This window comes from Aulonocara sp. 'chitande type north' Nkhata Bay, linkage group LG19 (assembly GCF_057382095.1).
Source record: "Aulonocara sp. 'chitande type north' Nkhata Bay isolate Kocher_YH1m ecotype deep benthic linkage group LG19, A_spYH_male_GT1.1, whole genome shotgun sequence".
Taxonomy (NCBI): domain Eukaryota; kingdom Metazoa; phylum Chordata; class Actinopteri; order Cichliformes; family Cichlidae; genus Aulonocara; species Aulonocara sp. 'chitande type north' Nkhata Bay.
Window position 1 is genome coordinate 30,040,374 of NC_141362.1, and position 21,606 is coordinate 30,061,979.

A 21,606-nucleotide genomic window follows, 5' to 3' on the forward strand; every position below is an offset into this window, starting at 1 on the left:
TAAGATTTACGAGCCAAGAATGTTTCGAAAGGGCGGTACTTTTTACTTATTATTTGTAATGTGATGACATGTGGCCTTCGGTGTGCCACGAGTCTCAAAATGAACGCTCCTTAGCAGGCTGACTGTGACCCGCCCCCGCGAACCAGAAACAGCAGATTCTCTGTGACGGATAGCGCAGAAGAAAGCCGGGTTGGAGCTGCCCTGGGAAGGCAGGAGTGTGCTGGTGTCAACGCAGAGCAACGCCATTTCACTACTAGCTAAGGGAACAGCAAACTGAAGCTACAGGTATTTCTAGCGGCTGTTTCTGGAAATCTTCTATTCGTTTCTTGTGAAAAAAGCTGCTCATCCCGTACTTAGCACAGCTTAGCTCTTCACGTAGGCCTGGGAACGGCCCTCAGGACTTTAACGGAAGGATGGGGACGGGTCAGAGATTTCAAGAGACACGGAGGCTAGGATCTGAGGAGGAATGAGGCCCGTGTGGGCAAATGTCCACCCCTCCAGAGAGTGTGAAAGAGAGTCAAAGTATTTCGGCTAACATTTGTGTGGTCAGTTCTGTCGCCTCTGTACTAATTGGATTGGGCAGCTAAGGCTAGTGCCTTGCTGTCGTTAGTTTGCTAGTTAGCTAGCCCATTCATAGTGTTGAGCTATAGCCACCTAGTCGAACTTAAAAAGTGGTGACGGCTCTTTTCGCTCATGGATTTATACACAGTAGCAACTGTTTATGACCGTGGCCGGAACACAGTTAATGTCCAGCAGTTGGACATTATTGCTCGTCATTCTGGGAAGTCATCTTTGTGACATGTGTTGTCTTTTCTTTCGTTTTCGAGGTTTATTTGAGTATGACGTGTGATAAATGACCTAGCTGGGCTAGCTTAGGCCACTTCTGCTTTTTCTGTGATTACATGCTGCGATCATTGACAGTGTTCCTCTAAGTGTAAGAATAGCTGCCATTGCTGACTAGTCAGCACAAGGCCCACGATGCTACGTGTGGCATGACCTAGCATGCTGGGACATTTAGGGCTCAGCTGGTAAATGTTGAGGTGACTCGGGGCTATATCACCAAGTTTAGGTGCTGGCAAGCACAATAAAAAGGGATTATAATGGGGTTAGCGACCAAACACGTTACTGTTGAAAAGTGAGACTTTGTTAAACTGACTTTTACTCACTAAGTAAACACAAAACTAAAGTACGTCTCTGAAGGAGCTTGAGATTTCTTCCAAGACCTCACTGCCCCTATTTTAAAAAGCCTTTAGGGTTATGCCTCAGCTCCCTCTCTCTTTTGATGAAAGCATTGTTAGCTTTGCTTTACAACAGTGCTCGTTTTAGTTTCTTTGAGGTCTGTCTGTAGATGGGTTCTAATCTGAAGTGTTTTACTGTTGACATACTTTCCTGGATAAAGCCTGACAGGCAGGATCATATCCTTGCAGATAACCTTTTTGTTAATGTTTTCTAATAAAACCAAAACCACAGTCACTGTGTACTTTGGTACTTTCTGTAGTTTATTGCCAGAAGATTGATAAAGGTGAATGTCAGTATTCAGAGAGAGCCAACTTCCATTTGACTTAACAATAAATCTAAGGTAGATTATTTTAATTGCCTGACTATCAGACTCTTTGTGAGTAAAAGGTGTTGTTGGTGAATATGATATTTCTTAAATTTTAAGAATAAAACAACATATTACAACAGTCTAGCTAATCTATGCAATTATTATAAATCAGAATACAGACACAAAACATGTAAATAAAATACAAATGACATGTAGGGATGAGGTTGATATAATGGCATCTCCTTTGAAGGGCAAAAAAAAACCCCACGCTCAAGAGTTTACTTTATTAGACAATGGTGGAGGAAGTAGAAAAAACAGTGGTCCATTTTTAACCCCCCATTTGTTTGTGGTTTGTGCTCCTCTTTTCTGTCTTCTTACCCATTTACTCTCCAAATGGTAGGGCCTGTAAATTGCCCCTTCCTGACCCTAGTACTGCCAGATGTCACTTCCTGTTGAAAAGCAGGTCTTCTTTCCCACTGTCGCCAAGTGCTTACTCAGGGAAGACCATCTAATCATTGGAATTTCCCCTCTAATAATAAAGTCTTTGTCTTGAAGTGACTGTTGCTGTAACCCTGTACTAAACTTGAATTGAAAATGGCGCACTCTAAAGAAGCAATTTTCTTTTCATTACAAAGATGTTCTTCATCATTTCAAAGTAATTATAACATTAAAACATAAAGGTAAAGTGACTGCTAGTGCACCTCCTACAGTTTGTCGTGAACATTGACTTGCTGCTAGAAATAAAAAATCCTGCAGATACAGTCGTTACAGTCATAACGATTATATGAATTTATTATGTTATTACCACTTAATTACATTTTGTAACACACTTTCATTTGGCCGTCTCCCCACCATTCTACTGTAGGTTTGATCCAGAAAAATAGTTTTCATTTTTCATAGTGTTTATTAAACTTACATTGGCTATATAATGTATTGTAGGGAAACTGCACACTTGCTAAAAAAGCTCAATTTTTCTGTAGTGTCCTGGACTATAGATGTGTTTTAAAATGACTTGTTGCCTATTATACATTTATTATGTATGCATGGCCTGATTTTCAATTACGCTCTGTATTGCTTTTTGGATCTGATAGTTATCAGGAGTTGTCTCTGTGTCCATGTCTGCCAAAATCAAGAGGGCTGGCCAGCCAAGTGGTTAGATTCCGGGGAGCCAATAACCCGGGAGGGCTTTGTCCTGCGGGCTCATTTTGATGCTGGAACAAGCCTCAGGCCGTACAAAAAAAATCTCATGCACCTTCCAGTCTGAGGCTAGGGACTCAAAGCAACCAAGCCTCATACCTTCATACTGCTTACCCCACCCACACTTTAAATACCAGGAAGAAACGCGGAGTTATTTTGGCACATAATGTACTCTGGCATGGGAGTGTCCTCTAATATGCAATCAGCAATTTCCTGATCTAGCAGCAACTGAAAGTTAATGATTTTATTTACACTAGAAACTTGTGTTTGTAGTACATAGTTTAAAAGGGCTTCTTTATGTTTTGACCTTTTTTTAATATATAAAACCTGCAGTGTGTTCCAGGTAGTTAATGCTTGGGGCAGTCTCATCCAGAACTGTGAAATATATTTTTGGTTTTTAAGTGTTTCTTATTGGTTCAAGTGTAAAGCTTTAACGCTGAATGAATGGCACATTTTCTAATGAGGTCACAGATAAGATACCTGTACAAAAGACCAGCACAGAGTAAAATCTCTTATAAAGACCACATCTTGGTGCATGCTTTCACAGATATGTCTTTGCACACCGTATGTTTTCTGTGAGTGTGAAGGAATTCAGTCCTTGGGTTGGTTGAATAAGACAGCCATTTTCAATCAATTATTAAGATGAGACAATCTGATGTATTTGAGTCAAAGTAAAAGTAAAAATGTTATATAATAAAAACTGGACCCAAAAAAAAATGTTTCAAAGATGTTACATAATGGGGAGCTCGTAGTTTGTTCACAGGAAAGGCGTGCTGTTTCAAAGACAAACAACTTTTCAAAATTGGATCAAATAGTAGTCATAATGAGCCTGATGTGTTTTTATGTGCTGCGTGTAATGGGAAGGGTTGGGCGAGGCAGGGAGGGGAGAAGGGAGTGAAACAGTATCAACATTATACTAAGCCTGCCAGTCCACAGGAAGCCCTGCAGTGGAAAGTTATTCTTAAATGTATTATCATGGGTAATCTGCTTATTCCAAATTACTAAAGACGTCTGCTCTACAACAGTGACTCCTACACTGTATTGCTGCCACAAATCTTGAGTATAGTGGGATTGTGTCGCACTTCAGGTCACTCACTGTCGCTGCCACTCTGCATTGTTAGACACAATACTGCTGCCGTCACCCAGGGCTTAACTTACCCCCACTGTCAAAACACGGTGGTTTAATTTTTGTGATAAGTCGCCGTTTTGCACGTGGTGTCATTGTGTGTTGATTTGCAAGAGGTACTTTGCAGCAATGTTGTAAAATGGTTCGTTATTTATTTATTTTTAGTAAAGTTGCTGCCATTGCTGGAAATTTGCAAAGGATGTGACAAAAACATCTTATCGGGGCGATTAAAGCGAAAAAGATATGAACTAGGGAGGAAAAACTGGAGCCTAAAGGGGAAATTTAGGGGGGAAAATGCCAGTTTGTGCTAGTTTATTCTTGCTGCATAGCCTTGAGGAGTCAGCTCAAACTCACCACATAGTTCCTAGAAATATCTTTGGCAGATGCAAAGCTGATGATGTCTTAGGACCACTTGACTCTGTAAACTCTGTTTGGGGTGGAAGAACATCATCTTCTTTTGGCTTTATGCAGGCGGGGGCCGAACTGCAGCTGCAGCAGATCTCATCCTGTGACACTTGGACGTAGGTGTATTTTTGCCCCTTGCAAATCCGGTCCGATACGAGTTTAGAATAACCACCGTGTCATTCTTGTGGGGGCTGAAAGAGGGAGGTGACTATTTAAGACACCGTGAGCCATTTTCTTTTTAGCCTAGTTGCCTTTCTAATGATCTTGACCTATTTGGTCCCCTTTTAAACCAGGGCAAACAAAGTTGAGTCTCACAGTCAGTGTTTTAGGCACAGGCGTGTCTCTCTGTACACAAGTTACACATGTGTACATACGTTAAGCTGTGTGGCTGGGGGACTGTCTTCTAATTGGATCATATTGCTAAGAGGGGGCAGGGTGTGAAGAAGAAGAATCTCCTCTCCTACCTTCTCAGCATTACTGGTGTGCTTACACTCCGGCCCCTATGTACACCTATCATAATCAATTTCCACTCATGAACTCTGCCTAGAGAATCAGGTCTGAACACTGTTCTGAGGTCTATAACCAAAGAGTTTGTGTAAAGATGCATGCAGTTTCAGGGTCTGAATAGTGAATTCAGTGTCCAAGTGAATTAAACCGGGATTCTTTTCTGTTTTCAAAAAGATGTCAGTTTGCAAGGAGATCTATAGCTCTTTCCTTCACTCTCCTGTCTGTGAGCTCAGTAAGCAGTTTCCTGTTGAGTCTGTTTTTGCAGTTGCAAGTTTCAAATCTTTGTGAATGCAGCATGTTGTTCATTCTGCGTATTCTAGTCCCCATTAAAATCAAAAGGCAGATAAACTGGGATATTTTTTTACAGTGTGACTGAAAAAGCGCTAGCCTGTGAGAATGCAATTTCTTAGCCTTTGTGAGGGATCCACCCTTCACTTGTCACATTCAGCCATCACTCTGGCTCCTGTGACTGAAACTTAATATGCTCGCTGAGAGACCAGCCAGACTTGTTAGATGGAAAGCAGCAGCAAGCTGACTGAGTGTATAAATCTCATTATATCAGTTTCAATGTTTGAGCAGTTTATCCCCTCAGGATCTGCTATTTAGCTGTCTTTATCAGTCTATTAGACTTTATCTATTAAAATTTCAAACCAATATTAAGTGTAAATTGAACAAGATAAGTTTCCTAAACTAAGCTTGGTTTTGTTTTTCTTGGGTTATTGTCCACTTTCAGAATGGCGGTGGATATCTACGACTCTCAGTACCTGCTCATCCTGGCCCCTTCACTGGTCATCGCCCTCATGTTCCTCTTCTTCTGGCTTTTCATGAAAGAAACCTCCTACGATGAGGTGCTTGCTAAGCAGAAGCGTGACCTCAAGTTGCCACCAAGCAAGCCAGACCCCCGTAAAAAGAATGAAAAGAAGAAGAGCAAGAAGAAGGAGAGCTCCAGTGGGGGAAGCGGCGGAGGAACCGGAGGTGGGGGGGAGTCAGAGGAGGATTTGCGGGATTTCGATGTGGCTGAAGGTGCCAACAGCTCCACTGTGGAGGTAGAGGAGGAACCTGTGTCAGCTGCTACCCCTGATCCTGCTCTACCTACACCCACTCCCTACGTGCCTGTTTCGGTGTCACCAGAGGCTCCTACTGGTCTGAGAGAGAGAAAGAAGAAGGAGAAGAAGGCTGCCAAAGCTGCTGCTGCCGCCGCCGCCGCTGCTGCTTCCGCTACCGCCGCCACCACAGTTTCTCCCTCTGAGGAGCCAGAAGTGAACGGCTCCAAGCCAGTCAGCTGCAAGACAGAGGCACCATTGGCTGCAAGCAAACAGTCCAGCACACCCTCACCGAAACGTGAGGTTCAGGTCCAGATCCAAGCTGTTCAGGCTCCCGTTCAAGCTCAGACACCTCCCCAGATTTCTGGGAAAAAGAAGGAAAAGAAGAAACAAAAAGTGGAGTCTGGTTAGTAACCAAGGGTAATGTTTAAAATGGTTGCAGTTTTGTTTTTTGGGGTTTTTTTTGAAAAAACATGAGAACTGCAAGTAGCAGTTTCATTTGGTTAGTATTTGTTTGAAATTACAGCAGTTGTGGTGAAATTGAGAAGATATATTGCTGTAGTTGCTACTTTCTCAAGTTCGGATATTTGTGCCAGTAACTTTAATGATAATCGAGCATTCTTATTTAATCAATCAAGGCAACCTGAGAAGGTTTTCTGAACTTGCCGTCCTGTCTTTCCAGCAGATGAGCAGCATACAGAGGTTAAAGTGGAGCAGGCCCCAGCTACTGTCAAGAAAGAAGCTCCCATTGTGGCTGAAACCAAAGTTTTAGATGGTGCAACTCAAAGCGTGACCAGTGGCAAAAAGAAGAATTCTGCCAAGAAGCAGAAAACTGATCATGGTAATGATGATAAAATATTGCATTATTAATTAATAACATTAAATTTGAAGAATTTGGCTCTATTAAGACTCTAAAGACAAAATCTAATAAAGAGTATTTTCTGAAATCCAGTTGATGAAGCCCATATTTTGCCAGACTCAGCAGCTTCTGCTAACCACCAGACAGCCCATAACGATGACGCACCATCCAAAGGGTCTGGCAAGAAGCAGAAAAACGAGACTGATAAGGGTAAGAGGTGAAAGCGTGGGTTTTTAATCCCAAAATATTTGTAAGCCCTTTTAAACTCAGTTTCTCGTTTTTGCTGGCCTTAACAGAGAACACAGAGGTGAAACTGAAGGAGCTGCTCTCCGGTCTGTCCAGCCTGGCTCTGTCAGATGCAGAGGCCGTCAGTGTGATGGCTCTACTGCGAGAGAAGAGCCCTAATGCCGTGGACGCCTGGCACAAGGTGAGAGATTAATAAGAGATAAGCTGAATTGGGTGCTGTCACAAACAACATTCCACACTGTTTGCATTTGGCAGGCCACCCAGTGTTTGTAGTTGGACTTTCTATGCCTTCTTTTAAAATGTGTTCTCTTTCGCTGACAGTCCTCAACTAGGCCTGACCCGACTGCCCAGGAAAGGGAAAAGCTTCTGACAACTCTGCAGGAGGAGGCCTCCATTGCCAAAGACAAAGTGAAACAGCTCAGTCAGGTCTAGAGTCCAATCTTTTTCTTTCTTTTTTTTCTTTTTTTTTGTTCCCCCTAATGATTGTGACATGACTGATTTCCTTCCAACTTAATCTCTGTAATGCTGGAATAATTCCGCTTGGTTCAGTAAAATGCTTAATTTATCTTCATACTTTGCTTCAGGAGCTGCAAGTTGAGAAGCAGAAGACAAACAGGGTGGAATCAATGATGAGGGAGCAACGCGCAGCGATGGAGAAAGAACTGGGCAGTATGCAGGTCAAAGCACAGGGCACCTACCAAGAGCTCCAGACAATGCAAATAAAGGTGAAGCCTTACATTTCAACTATTTTCAGTACAGCAAGTACTGGCTTGTATTATACTTGATAACACTTGGGTAACTGCTAGTGTTGTTTAAGAAATGAGGAATTTCAAAAATATGAAGAAAAAAACTTCTGGCAGCTTCTTTGGCACTCCAGAGAGAGTTGGTGAAGACTCAGTACTGTTAATTGTGTGTAGTTTCAGCAGGTGAGGGAGCAGCTGGAAGGCCAGATCAGTCGATTGCAGCAAGAGAACAGCATCCTGAGGGACGCAGTCAGCTCCGCCACCAACCAGATGGAGAGCAAGTCAGTGTTACACAGCTGTTCACGCTCCCTAGAGTTCCATACATCTCTCATGCTCAGCGTAGTGAAGCATAGTGATTCCAGCTATCTCTCTTAGTCACCTCATTGTCTTTTTACCTTATCTTTCGTTACACAATAGTCTAAGCTATTTGTAGAATGCTTCTGCTGCAATTTCCCATACATATCCCTTAACAAACGCATTTTCATGTCATGTACGTGTGCTTGATAGGAATTCGGCCGAACTAAACAAGTTGCGTTCCGAGTATGCCGGCCTGATGAAAGAGCTATCAGACAGCAACAGCAAGCTGCAGCAGGAGGAGCACCAGAGGAAGTCACTGGAGGTCAGCTACAAGCAGAACGTGTCCCAGCTGGAGGTACGCTAATCCAGATGCACGGCGTGTTTATTTAGCCTGTGCTTCAGTTTCCCCAGCTGAGACAAAAATGAACCGAGTTGTGCAAAACCTGGTCATGCTTCAAATCTGGTTAGCGGGTGTGGCAGCATTACTCGGGAAATGGGAGGAGGTTGTAGTGGAAGTCCCGGTGAGGGTTATGGGAAACAGAACCTGAGCTGGAAGGATTTTTGTTGCCTTTGGAAGCAGGAATGTTTGAGGCTTTGTGCTGTGTATAAACAACACTTTTCTTGCTAGACACTCAGATGAGCCTTTCCCGGCTTGTCGCAGACCACGATCATAAGATGGAGATTTAAATTGCTGGCTCGACACAAACAAGTCTTGGCAAAGAGCCTTAGTGCGAGAATTACACTGTGTAGAAAAAAATCAGAGAAAGAATCTGCACATAAGCCTCTAGATATTCTGATGGATTTCATAAAGTTTTAATTTCCTCTGCAAAATTTATACGATCGCTCAATTCCAATGAAAATGTATGGAAGGAAGGTGTTCACAGAGTTTGTATCTGTCTCCAGGCACAGCTGCAGGATGCTAAGCGCCGCTGGGAGGAGCTGCAAAACTTTATCCACAGTGTCAATGCCGAAAGAGAGAAAATTCAGACCTCCAAACAAGGTGATAAAACATAACATTGCACCACACAAAAGTTTTAATTCTTGTGAACCCTAAAAAAAAAAAATGATGGTGGCTCAGTGACGGCTGTCGTGTGGTTGCAGAGCTCCACAATCAGCTGCTGGCAATTGAGGCTGAGATGAGCAACAAGAACAAGGAGATCCAGACTCTACACAGCAGCCTGACTGAAGCTGTGGTCTCCAAGGACCGGCTGGAACAGAAAGTGAGGGAGCTGATGGAAATGTCCAAGCACAGTATGCAGGACGACTCGCTCCAGGCCCGAGTTCAGGTGTGCTCACAACTCGCAGTGCCAAACCTGCAGCAAGAAAAATGAAACTGTTATTGTAGTTATATGGAATGATATCAAAATGGATGTGAATGATCTTATAGTCCTCAACCTAATGCTCACTAATGACTTGTGTTTAACAGGAACTTATGAATGAGAACAAAAGTCTTCAGGTCCAGATCTCTACGCAGGTAAATGGGTCAATTTCACACACTTATCATTTAAAGTCAATATGGGATGAGTACCTAGATGGGTGGTGGGGGGGGGTGTGTGTGTGTGTGTGTGTGTGTGTGTGTGTGTGAGAGAGAGAGAGAGAGAGAGAGAGAGAGAGAGAATGTAGGCTAATGACATTTCTGTTTGATATCTAGGCCACTCATGTCTCCCACATTGAGGAGCTGCAAAAGCTGTAAGAAAGATTTCATCTTCTCAGATATTGTGGATCACATTCCAGGCTGTATCACTGAGCTATATTTCATCTTTCCCTGTGTTGTTGTTGTTGTTGTTGTTGTTTTTCTTTTTTGCCTAGTCTGGCTGAAAAAGAGCTGCAGCGAAAAAGTCTGGAGGATTCTCTAAATGCTGAGAGGAGCAGTGGGGCTAGTAGAGAAACTAACATGCAGGTATTTTCAGAAGAGCACTTCACTACAGCTTCTCTTACTAACATTGTACCAGTTCATTAGTTTGCAGGAATGTGTTGCTGTGTTGAGTGGAAATGTAGTTTTGAAATCCTCTTCCCCACGGGAAGAGGGCATGCTCAGATTTGCAGATATTTTGGGTTCAGATGACAAATTGATTTAATGCACTTCCTGGTATTGTAAACCTAAGACAGAATTAGGAATTCTTTATAATTTCCAAGTGATTGCACAGTATGTCAGATCCTCCCCTGTCTTGGCATAATAAGTGTCGCCTGCATTCATCTGCAGGCCTTGCACAATGAGAACATGTCACTGAAGGCAGAGATTCAGAATCTGCAGGCACAGATTTCTGATCAGGTTAGTTGTGTTGCTTTGCTTTACTGTTTAAGAAAAAAAATCCACTATATGTTGTTGTGGGTTTTTTGTTTGTTTGTTTGAGAGGTTGTTTTTCATTTAAAACAATCTACTTTTGGATGTCCTCTTGCAGACTGCATCCCAGCTGGCTTTGGACCAGTTCCAGAAGAGGTGGGTATGAGAACTGGAGCACATTTTAAATACATCAGCGTCTTAATCTGTCTATGAAATAAATGATCCATAATTCTTTGAACAGTGTCCGGGAGAAGGAGGAAAACATGAAAACTGTAGAGGGCCTGTTGGAGAAAGGGTTGATTGAGGTGGCCAACAAAGAGGAGGAGCTTAAGGTATCTGTTTTCTCTAAAAGACACAATCAAAACATGCTGGCTCATATAAACATATTTATCTGACCACAGCTTCCCCTAAGTAAAAAAAAATGGTAAAATGGCCTGTATTTATATAGCGCTTTACTAGTCCCTAAGGACCCCAAAGCGCTTTACACAACCTGTCATCCACCCATTCACACACACATTCACACACTGGTGATGGCAGCTACATTGTAGCCACAGCCACCCTGGGGCGCACTGACAGAGGTGAGGCTGCCGGACACTGGCGCCACCGGGCCCTCTGACCACCACCAGTAGGCAACGGGTGAAGTGTCTTGCCCAAGGACACAACGACCAAGACTGTCCAAGCCGGGGCTTGAACCGGCAACCTTCCGATTACAAGGCGAACGCCCAACTCTTGAGCCACGATCGCCCTAAGTGACTCTGCATAATACTGTTGGCCTGCTAACCACAATCTTTAATTGATATGAAGTCTTAAACTAATTTGTTTCCCCTAATATAGACTGCAAGGAAAGAGAATGAGTCACTTCAACAAGAAATTGAGGACCTTAAGAAAAAGATGGATAAACAGGTGGGTTCTAAAATGATTATTAAGAAGTATTTCCTGAATTTTTGATTCCTATTCTGTATATATATTTTTTCCTTTTTTCTTCCCTCTAACTAAAGGTGTCTTCAGAGCTGATGGTGGAAGAACTCCAGAGCAAGTAAGATCAATAAAGTTTATTTTGATTATTTAGTACAAAGGTTTAGTTCCAACCATATCCTATTCATGAAAACAAAGGCTACTACTGACTCTGTAAGCATATAAAAAAACGACTTCCCCCTGGCAGTCCAGGACACTCCTAAGACACACCCCTCATAGTAGCTCTTTCAACATCCATTCCCATTGGAACAAGAGGCTGTCTATTGTTGAATGTCCTCTCATTGTTGATATTGTGAAGATAAGCAGATTTCACAGGCTTTACAATATATTGACCCTTATTTTATTGTGCTTCAAAGGATCCAAGAAAAGGAAACAAAGCTGAAAATGGTGGAGGAAAGTCTACAGGCAGCACAAGACAGCAGCTCGGCCAGAGAGAAGACAGTTGAGGTGCAGCCCTTTCCTTGTATCAGTATAAACAGTTTGGCAGATTTCAAAAGACCCTTTCTTCACATTGTTCTTCAGTGTTGTCCTTGTTTGGGCTCTTGTCTGAATCAGTTTTTGTCTCACAGGCTCTGGAGCAGCAGTTGGCTGCCTTGCAGGCAGAGATGGAGCAGCTGAGACAGAAGGAGACAGCAGAAGCGCTGACCAGCTCTGCTACTCAGCTCCAAGAACTCCAGGCTCAGTGAGTTAAATCAGCACCTCAGTGTAAGCTCCCTACGCACACGCCTTTCAAATCCGACTTTTGATGACCAACATTTGACCAACAGGCTGGTGGGAAAGGACCAGAAGATCCAGACACTACAGAGTGAGCTGGAGGCAAGGACGAAGGAGCTAAGCGAGAAGATTCAGCAGGTACAGCAACAGTGCTCATGTTACACATTTTCTGGCTAAAATCATCCAGATGTCATTTGAGGAGGGGGGGGCTCTCTTTACTATGTTAAAGGTTGTCGTCATGCTATAGCTTCTTTATTTGGCTGTTCCTATTTTAGTGTCATGAGATATTCAGTGCTGGTTTTCATTGTCTGTTTCTCTCCCGCACATATAGCAGTCCCACACGGTAGTGCCAAGCCCTGAGCTCCTTACAGCGTGAGTAGTATTGCATGGCATATCAAAACAATACCAACGCTGTTTTATTTTTTAGGCCTGTTTACTGTATTGTACCGGAAGTGTGATCAGTTTTGTAATGTGTGGTTCTGCTGTTTTCTGTCAGGTTGTCAGAGAAGGAGAAACAGGTCTCCATTCTGCAGGCTGAGCTGGCTGAGCTGAGGAACACCGTAAACCTTCAAAGGAAGAAGAATGATGTAGGTTTCACATAGTAATGACCTGAACTGTGGAATGGCACAGGTCAAACCCTATGAGCAATCAGCCCTGCCCATTGTGTTTCACAAAGCACGCCCCCCACAGTGTTGCACACTGCATATATTCATTCTGCCTATTGTTGTCTGCCACTCGCTTTTTGTTCATTTTAAATAGTGCTTTTTTTCCTTGTTTTGTTTGTTTTAAACCAAATACACATTTTTCTTCAGCTCAGGTTGTGTATGTAACACGATTACACACACATCAGTTCAGTGTCTGTTTTGGATTGCTTAAGCTGAGCATTGCATAAGAGGGCTTCCAGCCTACTCTTGTTGTGCTCGCCGCTGGCCATGACTGTTTCAGCAAGCCTGTTTGTGCTTGTGGGTGATTCAGAGCATTAGAAACTCGTCTCTCTTATTTTTGAGAGAGGTTTATTTAATCTGAGAAGCATATAAACATATTTGTATTATTATATGCACACTATAGTTGAAGACACTTATTTTAATTAGAAATAAAACGAATATTTTTTTACTAAATATACCTGTGCAGGCTGTGCATGTTGTTTTAAACCACACATGGTGTCAGAGTAGGACTATCAAGACTTTTTGTTTTTTACATATTTTTAGCTAGTGGAGCATGGATGAGAAATGCCTTTGGTTCGTTTTGTTACTCTACCAGTCTTTATTTGAGGGTCACTGAATGCATTCCCCCCCCCGAGGCTGAACTGAAAGTAGTATCTCTCTGGAACTGACCAAAACAGGAGCTTCGGGAGAAAAACTGGAGTGCAATGGAAGCTCTGTCAGCCACCGAGTCCATGCTTCAAGGGAAACTCAGCAAAGCTGTCAAGGTTCGACACCTCACCTCAGTCTGCTTCACTCTAGTTCCAATCTGATGCATCCCCCTCCGAAACGCTGTGTTTTGCCATAATCGACCCAGTGAAATTTCTTTTCTGCCATCATCCATAACAACGCTGCATACTCATTTACCTTCACTCCTCCCGCTCTGTTGTTTGGCCTCAACTTTTTAATTGGCTGTTTTTGAGCTGTTGAACTACAGTAATCTGCTCCCCCTCGGGCATCTCCGACTTTATTTAACAAATATTGGCCTCTTAAGTGTGTATACATAACTTTCCTTGACGCTTTTAAGTGTAAGAGGTTTATTTTTTCCTTTCCTTACCCAAAGCTTAGGTCGATGCTTGGAAATGAGTGTGCAGTGACTTAGAAATTCACTAGATGTCATTAGATTGAGATTCATTGTAATCATTTGCAGCTTCCTGTCGTCTCTCTGTCATGTGGCATGCTTTGTGACATTGTACTGTTAAGATCACCAGTTAATCAAAGAAAATCTGTTTAATTCAAATCTAGTCCTTTTTTCCCTTTTTGTATAAGAGAAATGTTAACATTCAAAGCTTGTAATGAATATGCAGCAGTCCTCTAATGTTTCTCAATGCTCTGTTCTCACAACTGAAACATCTTTGTTCTCTATCAGGGTGAACAAAGTGCAACTAAATCAGCTGTTCTTTTCATGCATTTCTACTTCATGTAGAGTTTGCTCCCAGATAGCTGTGCTATTAAGAGTTACAGTAACGTTTATTTCAGTCATCCTCCTACATTAGGTGAGGGTACATGCCGAACTATCTGCACAGCAGCTGCTCTCCTGCCATTTGAGTACAGTAGAAAGCACCTTCTCGCGCCTGAGCCAGGGAGTTCCTTGGCAGCTGTTGTGTGCTATCGGTGCATGCTGGTTGGTTGTATTCAGCTCCACACTCTGTGTCAAAGCTGTCTTGTGACAGCGTGTTAATGCAAACAGTGGTTAGACAGCCAGCTGGCTCGTGTATGGCATGCGTTCCCCCTTTCAGACCTCAAAGTTGATGGTGTGTTATTAGAGGACTGATCAGTACTTTTTGTTTGTTGGCGAGTATCAAGGTAAATTTGTGAACACAAATGAGAGATGCTCTGAATCTGATGTGACACATGGCCTAGCTGTGGTCCATTGATGCTTATGGTTTCTCAGAGTAAATGGAACTGGGAGTGAGATTTTTGTTTTTTTGTCCTTTGATAACGAGCTGGCATTATAAAATTTGTGGGATTTTGATTGAAGCAGTCTGATCACTGGTTTGAAACAGATTGATGGGGGTTAAGAGAAAGTTGGTGGTTATATTTGCTTGGATGACCACTGGACCTTGTCATCGAAAATATCTTAAGTATTTAAACAGTCATTTGTTAATCTCCTCTTCTCTTTTTATTCCTTTACAATTTGCTCCCTACCTTCTAGGAGAACCAGACAGCGCTGGCTGTATGTCAGGCTGAGTGCCGAGATGTTCTGCACAGACTTCTGCCACATGTGCCTCTGCCTTCTGAACAGGTATGAGAGGAAACATTTACCTCTATGCTAAATGCATTTTTACACTACAGCTACATGTTGTGTGGTTGATGTTTACTTCATTTTTCCACCTTAATTGTCCTGTAGAACCATCAAGAATGGCTCCAAAGATTTGAAAGGGCAGCAGGTGAAAACTCAGCTCCACAATCCAGCCCTGGATCAGGAGACTCGGAGGTAAATTTGGAAAAAATGCAAAGTTGAACATCATTCCTTTTTCAAATGAGTCCATCAGTAAGTACGATCCACTTTCTAGGAACTGGCTGAGAAACTGAAAGAAGCTGAGGAAACTCAAAGGGTTCTACAGAAAGACTGTGAGACGTACAAGAAGGTTTTGGCAGAGACAGTAAGAGTTATTTTTATTTTGCTTTTGGGTTTGTTTGTTTGTTTGTTTGTTTGGGGGGGTTCTTTTTTTTTTTTTTTTTTAGGGGGGTGAGGGAGTTGCCATCAGTTGCCATTATGGCAGCACAGTGATCTCCCTTCCAAATGGAGCTGTCATTTCTGTTGTGTCCACAGGAGGGCATCCTGCAGCGCCTCCAGAACAGTGTGGAGCAGGAGGAGTCTCGCTGGAGGGTGAAGCTGGAGCTATCGCAAGCAGAACAAAGAGAGGTATGGATTCAGGTTTAGCAAGAGATAAAACTCCAAAATGCACAGTCACTGAAGTGAAATATTGAGAGTTCTCTCTCACTGGATCGTTCTTCTTTCTTTGATCTCAGATGAGCCAGAAAGTCGCAGCTTTGGAGCAAGAGGTCGAGAGACTAACTGATGAAGCAGAGTTGGAAAATGTCAGTAAACCAAACACACAAAAAGTCTACAATGTACACTCGCAAATGTCCTGTTAGAGCGGCTGTCATTTGTATCTCTGCTCATCTGTTGTGCTCTGTAGCTGAGAAGAGAAAAACAGCACTTGGAGTCTGAGTTGGAGAGGGCAGAGCGCGAGAGTGCCACTTATGTGACAGAAGTCAGAGAGGTGAGCAGAAACTGGACTCCTTCAGTCATGTTTAACCTCTTGAGGTGAACGTGCGACCTCTGTGTAACAGTTGAGCTGTTTTCACACATGCACCTTTACCCTGAACATTTGCAGAGAGCACCCAACAGAGGTTGCGTTGAGACTGCAAATGTTATATGCAGTCTGATTGGACATTAGACTACAGAGATGGCAGTTTAAGTCTTTGTAATGTCGGATCGCACTGATGTGTGGTTAGCACAGGTAACATCCTGGTGCATTCACCACTAGCTAGTGAATGTCATGTGCAAGGCTCTACCCACACAGCCCCCTCACTTTAAAAAGACTTAAGTATTTCCATGAGTGCAAATGTGTCCAATTTAGGCTATTTCAGCATTTTCTGCTCTGTGCTACATCTGAGAAACGGATAACTGTGAGAAATATCCCAAATTAAGTCTTGAAATTGTCCAAAGTTCATGTGTGAAAACTGCTCCATGTGTGGTGTTTTGTGGCATCCCACCGTTTGTTTATTCTGAGAATATAAAGTTCACACAGCACAGGTTTTTGTTTTGTGTGAATTTAATCACTTATGAATCTGGTTATCTGCAGTCATGCACAACTGGTTCCCTCTGCTTCATTTATGACCTTTTTTTTTTTAGTTGTGGATGCCTTATGACTGCATAAACTGTGTGCTGGTAGTGCTGACCTGGTTCACCTATGACAGACCCATATTAAACAAAACCCTGTCAAACTCAATTTCAGCTCAAAGATCTGTTGACTGAATTGCAGACCAGACTTGATGGCTCATATACAGAGGCTATCAGACAGAATGAGGAGCTGACTTTGGTAAGCGTTGCTCACCCTCTAGCTAGAGCTCCTTTAAATCTTAGCCTTTATTGCACTCAGCAGTGGCGCGACACTGACTGCAACAGAACGGGGTTCTCTATCTACTGCAAAACTGTGGGTCATCATTCACAAACTCTGTAGATTTGGACTTGTATGGTGGAGTCATGAATAAGATTTGGGGGGGGGGATTTCCAGCTTCTGAGTGATGACTCACCTTTACTTTGAGTTATAATACTAACTCTTCTTTTTCTGCACCTGCACTCTACTTGTGTCTAACAAATGGCTTGCTAATTAAAAATCTTCTTTCTCTGCCAGGCCAAAAGTATGCCCCCTCTTTGTCTATCACTTATAATTTAACTTCTCTGATGCCTTCAGGCAAGCCTTGCGTCTGTTTTGTCTGATAGTCACTGAATGTCTTCGGTGGTCATGAATCTTTAGTCGTTTTAAGCAATATTTTGGCTGTGTTCACTTCAACAATAGCACTATAAGAATGACGATCACGTTGCTATGTGGTTCATACCAATTGGTGTGCATTCCTTCTGTTCTTGTGTTAAGTGATTGACATAATGACTGGATTTATCTTACAGTTGTGGAAAAACTGAGACAGAAATGTGCAAAGTCTGGAAAGTTATCAGTGATACAGTCATTTCTTCTGAAGTACACACGAAGTATTGCGATGTCTGATAAAATTTAGGGAATTACTTTATTACTTAAACAGGACTTCCTGGATTATGATTCATCCTCTCAGCTTGTACCAAAAAGCCCACATGAGCTTAGTGCTATTTTTGGTTTGAACATTGTCTAAGCAGGCCCAGGGAAAAAATGAAATCTGTGCAAATGTTGAACTGTTTAATGTAGTTATGTTGGCAGGAGGATTTGTATATGTTCTGAAAAACTAGAAGCGGGACTCAAAGGCCAGGTCAACAGTGCAAAATATCTAAATGTCTGGTTTCTTTCCAGCTGAAAACCCAGCTCACTGAGACGCTGTCGAAGCTGGAGGCAGAAGAAAACGAGAGGCAAAAAGTGGCTGGTGACCTGTATAAGGTAACGGGAATGATCTGGATTTCATTACACTTCTGATAAAGGTCAAACTGCCAACCACAATGCTAACAAGCGGAAATTGCTGTCCCTTCATGCAGGCCCAACAGTCTGTTGATCTGATCCAAGGGGAGCTCTCAAAAGTGACAGACAATGCTGATGACTTGATCGAGAACAGCAGTCTGTCATCACAAAGAGTAAGGGCAGTTTGAGTGTTGTAACACTGTTGTGACACCAAATGTTTATGTAGTGACATCTGATCCTTTTAATGTCATGTTAAGACCAAAAAATTGTGTTTGTGACAGGAGGAGATTGACAGAAACGAGAAAATGACTGCGGGATTGGGTCAGACAGTCACCGAACTGCAGCAGCTGCTACAAACTGTCAGCCGGCAACTCACTAAGAGACAGGAGGGGGTGAGGCCTTTTGATCGTGCGCTTTGTTATTCACAATTGGGTATCATACTCCTGTCTTTCCTCTTGCCAATGAAGATTAAACTTTGCAATTGAATGTTTGTGCTTTCCCTCAGGAGGCTGATAAAGATCTGCCCAAGGTATAGTGAGACCCCCACGCAGCCACCCTGACTGTATTACAGAGACCACCTTTGACTTTCGGTCTCATCCTGACCACATCACAGCATACTGTCACACCCAGCCACTTCCTCCGTTTCAACCTCTATCACTGCACTTGTACTGTAGGCAGCCTCAAACTGACTCTGGCCAAAACGCTGGCAAACCACTCCCAGACTCACTGCTGGCCACAGAGGAGCAGGCAGAGGTTACAGTTAACTCCAGGCACTATACCAAAATACACACTATTCCACTCCCACCACATTCCTCTTCTTTTAGCAACAATGCCAGTTAATTTTTATTCTAAACTTAATGACATCCAGCATAATTTAAACTATGTGGAAACCATTCCTCTGTTTTAAATTGCTTGTATTTTTCACTGAAATCCTTTTGAGTACTGCAGTAGTTTTGTTGTTATTTGTGTTAAGAGAGGGCAGTGATACGAATTTCCAACTCGACTAAACAAACTTTGGTTTTTCAGTCCTTTTCTTCTTAACTTAAAGATATGTAGTGTTTAAATGTATCAGTTAGGACCTGCTGAAATACACTGTTGATCTGTTTTCCTCCTGATCAGAAAACTATCCAACTGTGCATCCATTATGCATTTATTCATTCATAGCTCCATGTTATACCTTGGCTCAGTACTGGGTGGGAGAAGGGAGATCAGAAGAGGTCTCAGCATATCTGAAGGGTCACTACGTGACTGTAACTATGGAGATGCATGGACAAATTGTACTCAAGTCTGTACTGTAGCTCCAAACAGAAGGGAGTGTGTGTGACCCTGGCTGTGTACGGCCAGGTCAACAGTGTAGGGGTTTTTAATCCTACTGCAACTACTCTAGGAATAAGCTTCCCATATCATCTGTAATCAGCACTCGCTATATTGTTGCTAAGATCATTAACACTGAAGATTTTGTTCTTTTTGTAACGGGTGATGTTAATAAAAGGGATGCTTGATAAATCTGTTCAGCCTCCTGTGCTGCTTCCCCCCCCCCCCTCTACCAATGCACTTCCCTCTTCTCGCCACAGTGGGGCAGCATATAACCTAAGTTGGAACTTGAATTGATTTTGTTTATAGCCTTAACAATCCTGAACATGGGGAAAGGAAAAGTCAAAGCTTCTGTTAATGGTGCGATTGCTAGCAGGTAAATTCAGCATGACAATGCAGAATAAACATGTCCATCATGCAGAGGCGTTATTCTGGGTAAGTGTTTTTGTATAATAGTAAAAAAGCTTGATATTGCGTGCCCTCAATAATGGAACATTTGGGGTGTGACCAGGTTCCTGTGATAGTAACATGCTGTATAATCCCTCACTATGGGACACTTTTTCTGCTTTGTGTGAGGCTTACAAATTCTATCAGCGGTACAACTCTTATGAAAGAACTAGTAGCTAAAATCTAGAACCTACCAAGGATGACACCTGTAATGCTGGAAAGTACCACTCTACTGTGATCATTTGAAAGTGAAATTTTACTATTCTACTTGAGCCCTTATAAAGGCACAAAGGCCTGGGTGTATTCTTTCTAAATTTTCCATATTTTCTTTGTCACCTCCGGCTTTTTATTTTTGACAAAAGGATAAATCTGCATGCGACTAGACATGACTTGACTGTGACTTCTCTTCGCAGAAAGCTCTTGCTCTCATCTTTTGCATGTTAAAAGGCCTTTAAAACAACAGGACTGTTGTGCTGCCTGGAGGAGGGGTGCGGGTCAGATCAGGAACACAGGCAACATGGAATCAGCACATTCCTCACATTCTCCCACACTGTCATGCTCCAGTCAGCTGACTGGAGGTCTAGCTGTTGCCTTCATGGAAACCTCGCGAACAAATATGCTTCACAGCATCTTTGATATGCTTGTTAAACTGGATCGCGCAGGAAGCACCTTTCACAGCCTGTTGTTGCAGACTGCTTAACCATGTGTGCACAACTGACTGCAAAGTGGGTATTTCCTACTATACAGTCATTTGCTTACACGCCTAAAAATGTACACGTTTGATAGTATATCTAAAATGAGGGATATTTTCTACAGTTCCGCCATTGTAATCAATATGATGTCCTTTGTGTGGAAATTGCAGAGATTTTAAAATGTCATAAATCTGAGGTTTCACTTTGTCAGACACATGCTCATTGTTTTCAAAGTCAAAAGTCAAAGTCAACTTTATTGTCAATTCTGCCACATGAACAGGACATACAGAGAATAGAAACTACGTTACTCTCAATCCCTAGATAAAATAGCAAATCACCTCTTGCATAGAGATGCTATCACGTAAAGCCTGCCAAAGAGCAGTGAGGAAGTTGACAGGGGCCTTGTGTTTCCTTTGCTAACACTCATACCCTCAATTGTGCAATTTAGTTTGTTGCAGTACGCCTCTGCTCTGCATGCTTCTTGCTTGCTAACGCTTGACTCCTCCCCCTAAACACAGATTTACACTCATACTACACCAGCACAGCTCCAGAAAAGCAGCCCACTCCCTGCATCTGCTCCCTATCAGTGTGGTATGTGGTAGAAAGCTTTTGATCCCCCCCCTGAAAAAAAAAAAATCTGTGTATGTATTTCTGTGGGTATGCATGTGGGAACGTGAATCAGACAGACACAGAAACGACCATAGAGCTCTATTACAAAGACAATGGCGGATGAAAGCAAAGAGAAAGGAGACAGTGACACAAAAAAGGAGTAAACATTCATTATACCCACAGCATTAAGATCAGTCCCTGGCCCTTGTAGTTCCAGGCCAAATGCAGCTTGATCCCTATGCACAAATGCCGAAGAAGCTGATGCTAATCCGTGCTATCAGTGGCACCATTAAAGGGATTCAACAAATGCCAACTATTTGACTTGTAATGCTTACAAATGCACAATACTCTGTCTTATTGTGGTGAAGTTTAAATTTGTTGTTCGTGAGGGTGGGGAGGCTTTTTCCCCCCTTCCGGCTCCTGTATTCCCTGACTACCTTTTGTTTTCTGTAGGTGTTATTGCACTTTGAAACTGGACACCAGTTCAAATAGAAGGCCATTACTGCAGAGGCAACAGGGCTGAAGCAGTAATAGCACCTCCAGCCATGCAGATTCCTGTTAAACAAGACAGAGCCATTAAAGCGTGGAGGAGACTGCTAGACAAAAGTGGCACTTTCACCAGAAAAGCATGAGGGGGAAAAAAAGTGAATGTGTGATGTACTAAAAGAGGTGTTACTAGAGGCTGAGAGGTTCTTAGTAGCGTCACGTGTGGACATTTGGATAAATTAGATTTCTGAGTCAGTCTCAGAAAAGCAATTAGCCAAATTACTAGGCCTTGGTGTTATTA

At 42.6% G+C, this 21,606-nt stretch overlaps 1 protein-coding gene across 5 annotated transcripts; it reads left to right on the plus strand.

The window, feature by feature from the left end:
* Nucleotides 1-125: 125 nt before the first annotated feature.
* Nucleotides 126-19,267, plus strand: ktn1 (kinectin 1). 5 transcript variants are annotated; one of them, XM_086275775.1, is made up of 36 exons: nt 126-285; nt 5,515-6,230; nt 6,507-6,665; nt 6,777-6,893; nt 6,980-7,110; nt 7,251-7,355; nt 7,514-7,654; nt 7,847-7,953; nt 8,180-8,324; nt 8,873-8,969; nt 9,071-9,255; nt 9,396-9,443; nt 9,621-9,658; nt 9,779-9,869; nt 10,173-10,241; nt 10,372-10,409; nt 10,495-10,585; nt 11,088-11,156; nt 11,252-11,289; nt 11,585-11,675; nt 11,798-11,910; nt 11,996-12,080; nt 12,274-12,314; nt 12,439-12,529; nt 13,285-13,371; nt 14,799-14,888; nt 14,994-15,080; nt 15,160-15,249; nt 15,420-15,512; nt 15,620-15,688; nt 15,790-15,873; nt 16,612-16,695; nt 17,656-17,739; nt 17,835-17,930; nt 18,039-18,149; nt 18,263-19,267. In XM_086275775.1, the coding sequence occupies exons 2-36, from the start codon at nt 5,516-5,518 to the stop codon at nt 18,290-18,292; spliced, it is 3,810 nt and encodes a 1,269-aa protein (XP_086131901.1). In that variant the 5' UTR covers nt 126-285; nt 5,515; the 3' UTR covers nt 18,293-19,267. The 5 variants fall into 5 exon arrangements, with proteins under 5 accessions (XP_086131901.1, XP_086131903.1, XP_086131902.1 ...); XM_086275777.1 differs by having other exon boundaries at nt 6,801-6,893; XM_086275776.1 differs by having other exon boundaries at nt 6,510-6,665.
* The last annotated feature ends 2,339 nt before the right edge of the window (nt 19,268-21,606 follow it).

Bases quoted from the DNA above. Each gene is read 5' to 3' on its own strand.
- ktn1 (XM_086275775.1), top strand. From the start codon at position 5,516: ATGGCGGTGGATATCTACGACTCTCAGTACCTGCTCATCCTGGCCCCT. The intron at 6,666-6,776 runs GTAATGATGATA...TCTGAAATCCAG, and splicing joins GAAGCAGAAAACTGATCATG to TTGATGAAGCCCATATTTTG. The intron at 9,659-9,778 runs GTAAGAAAGATT...TTTTTTGCCTAG, and splicing joins ATTGAGGAGCTGCAAAAGCT to TCTGGCTGAAAAAGAGCTGC.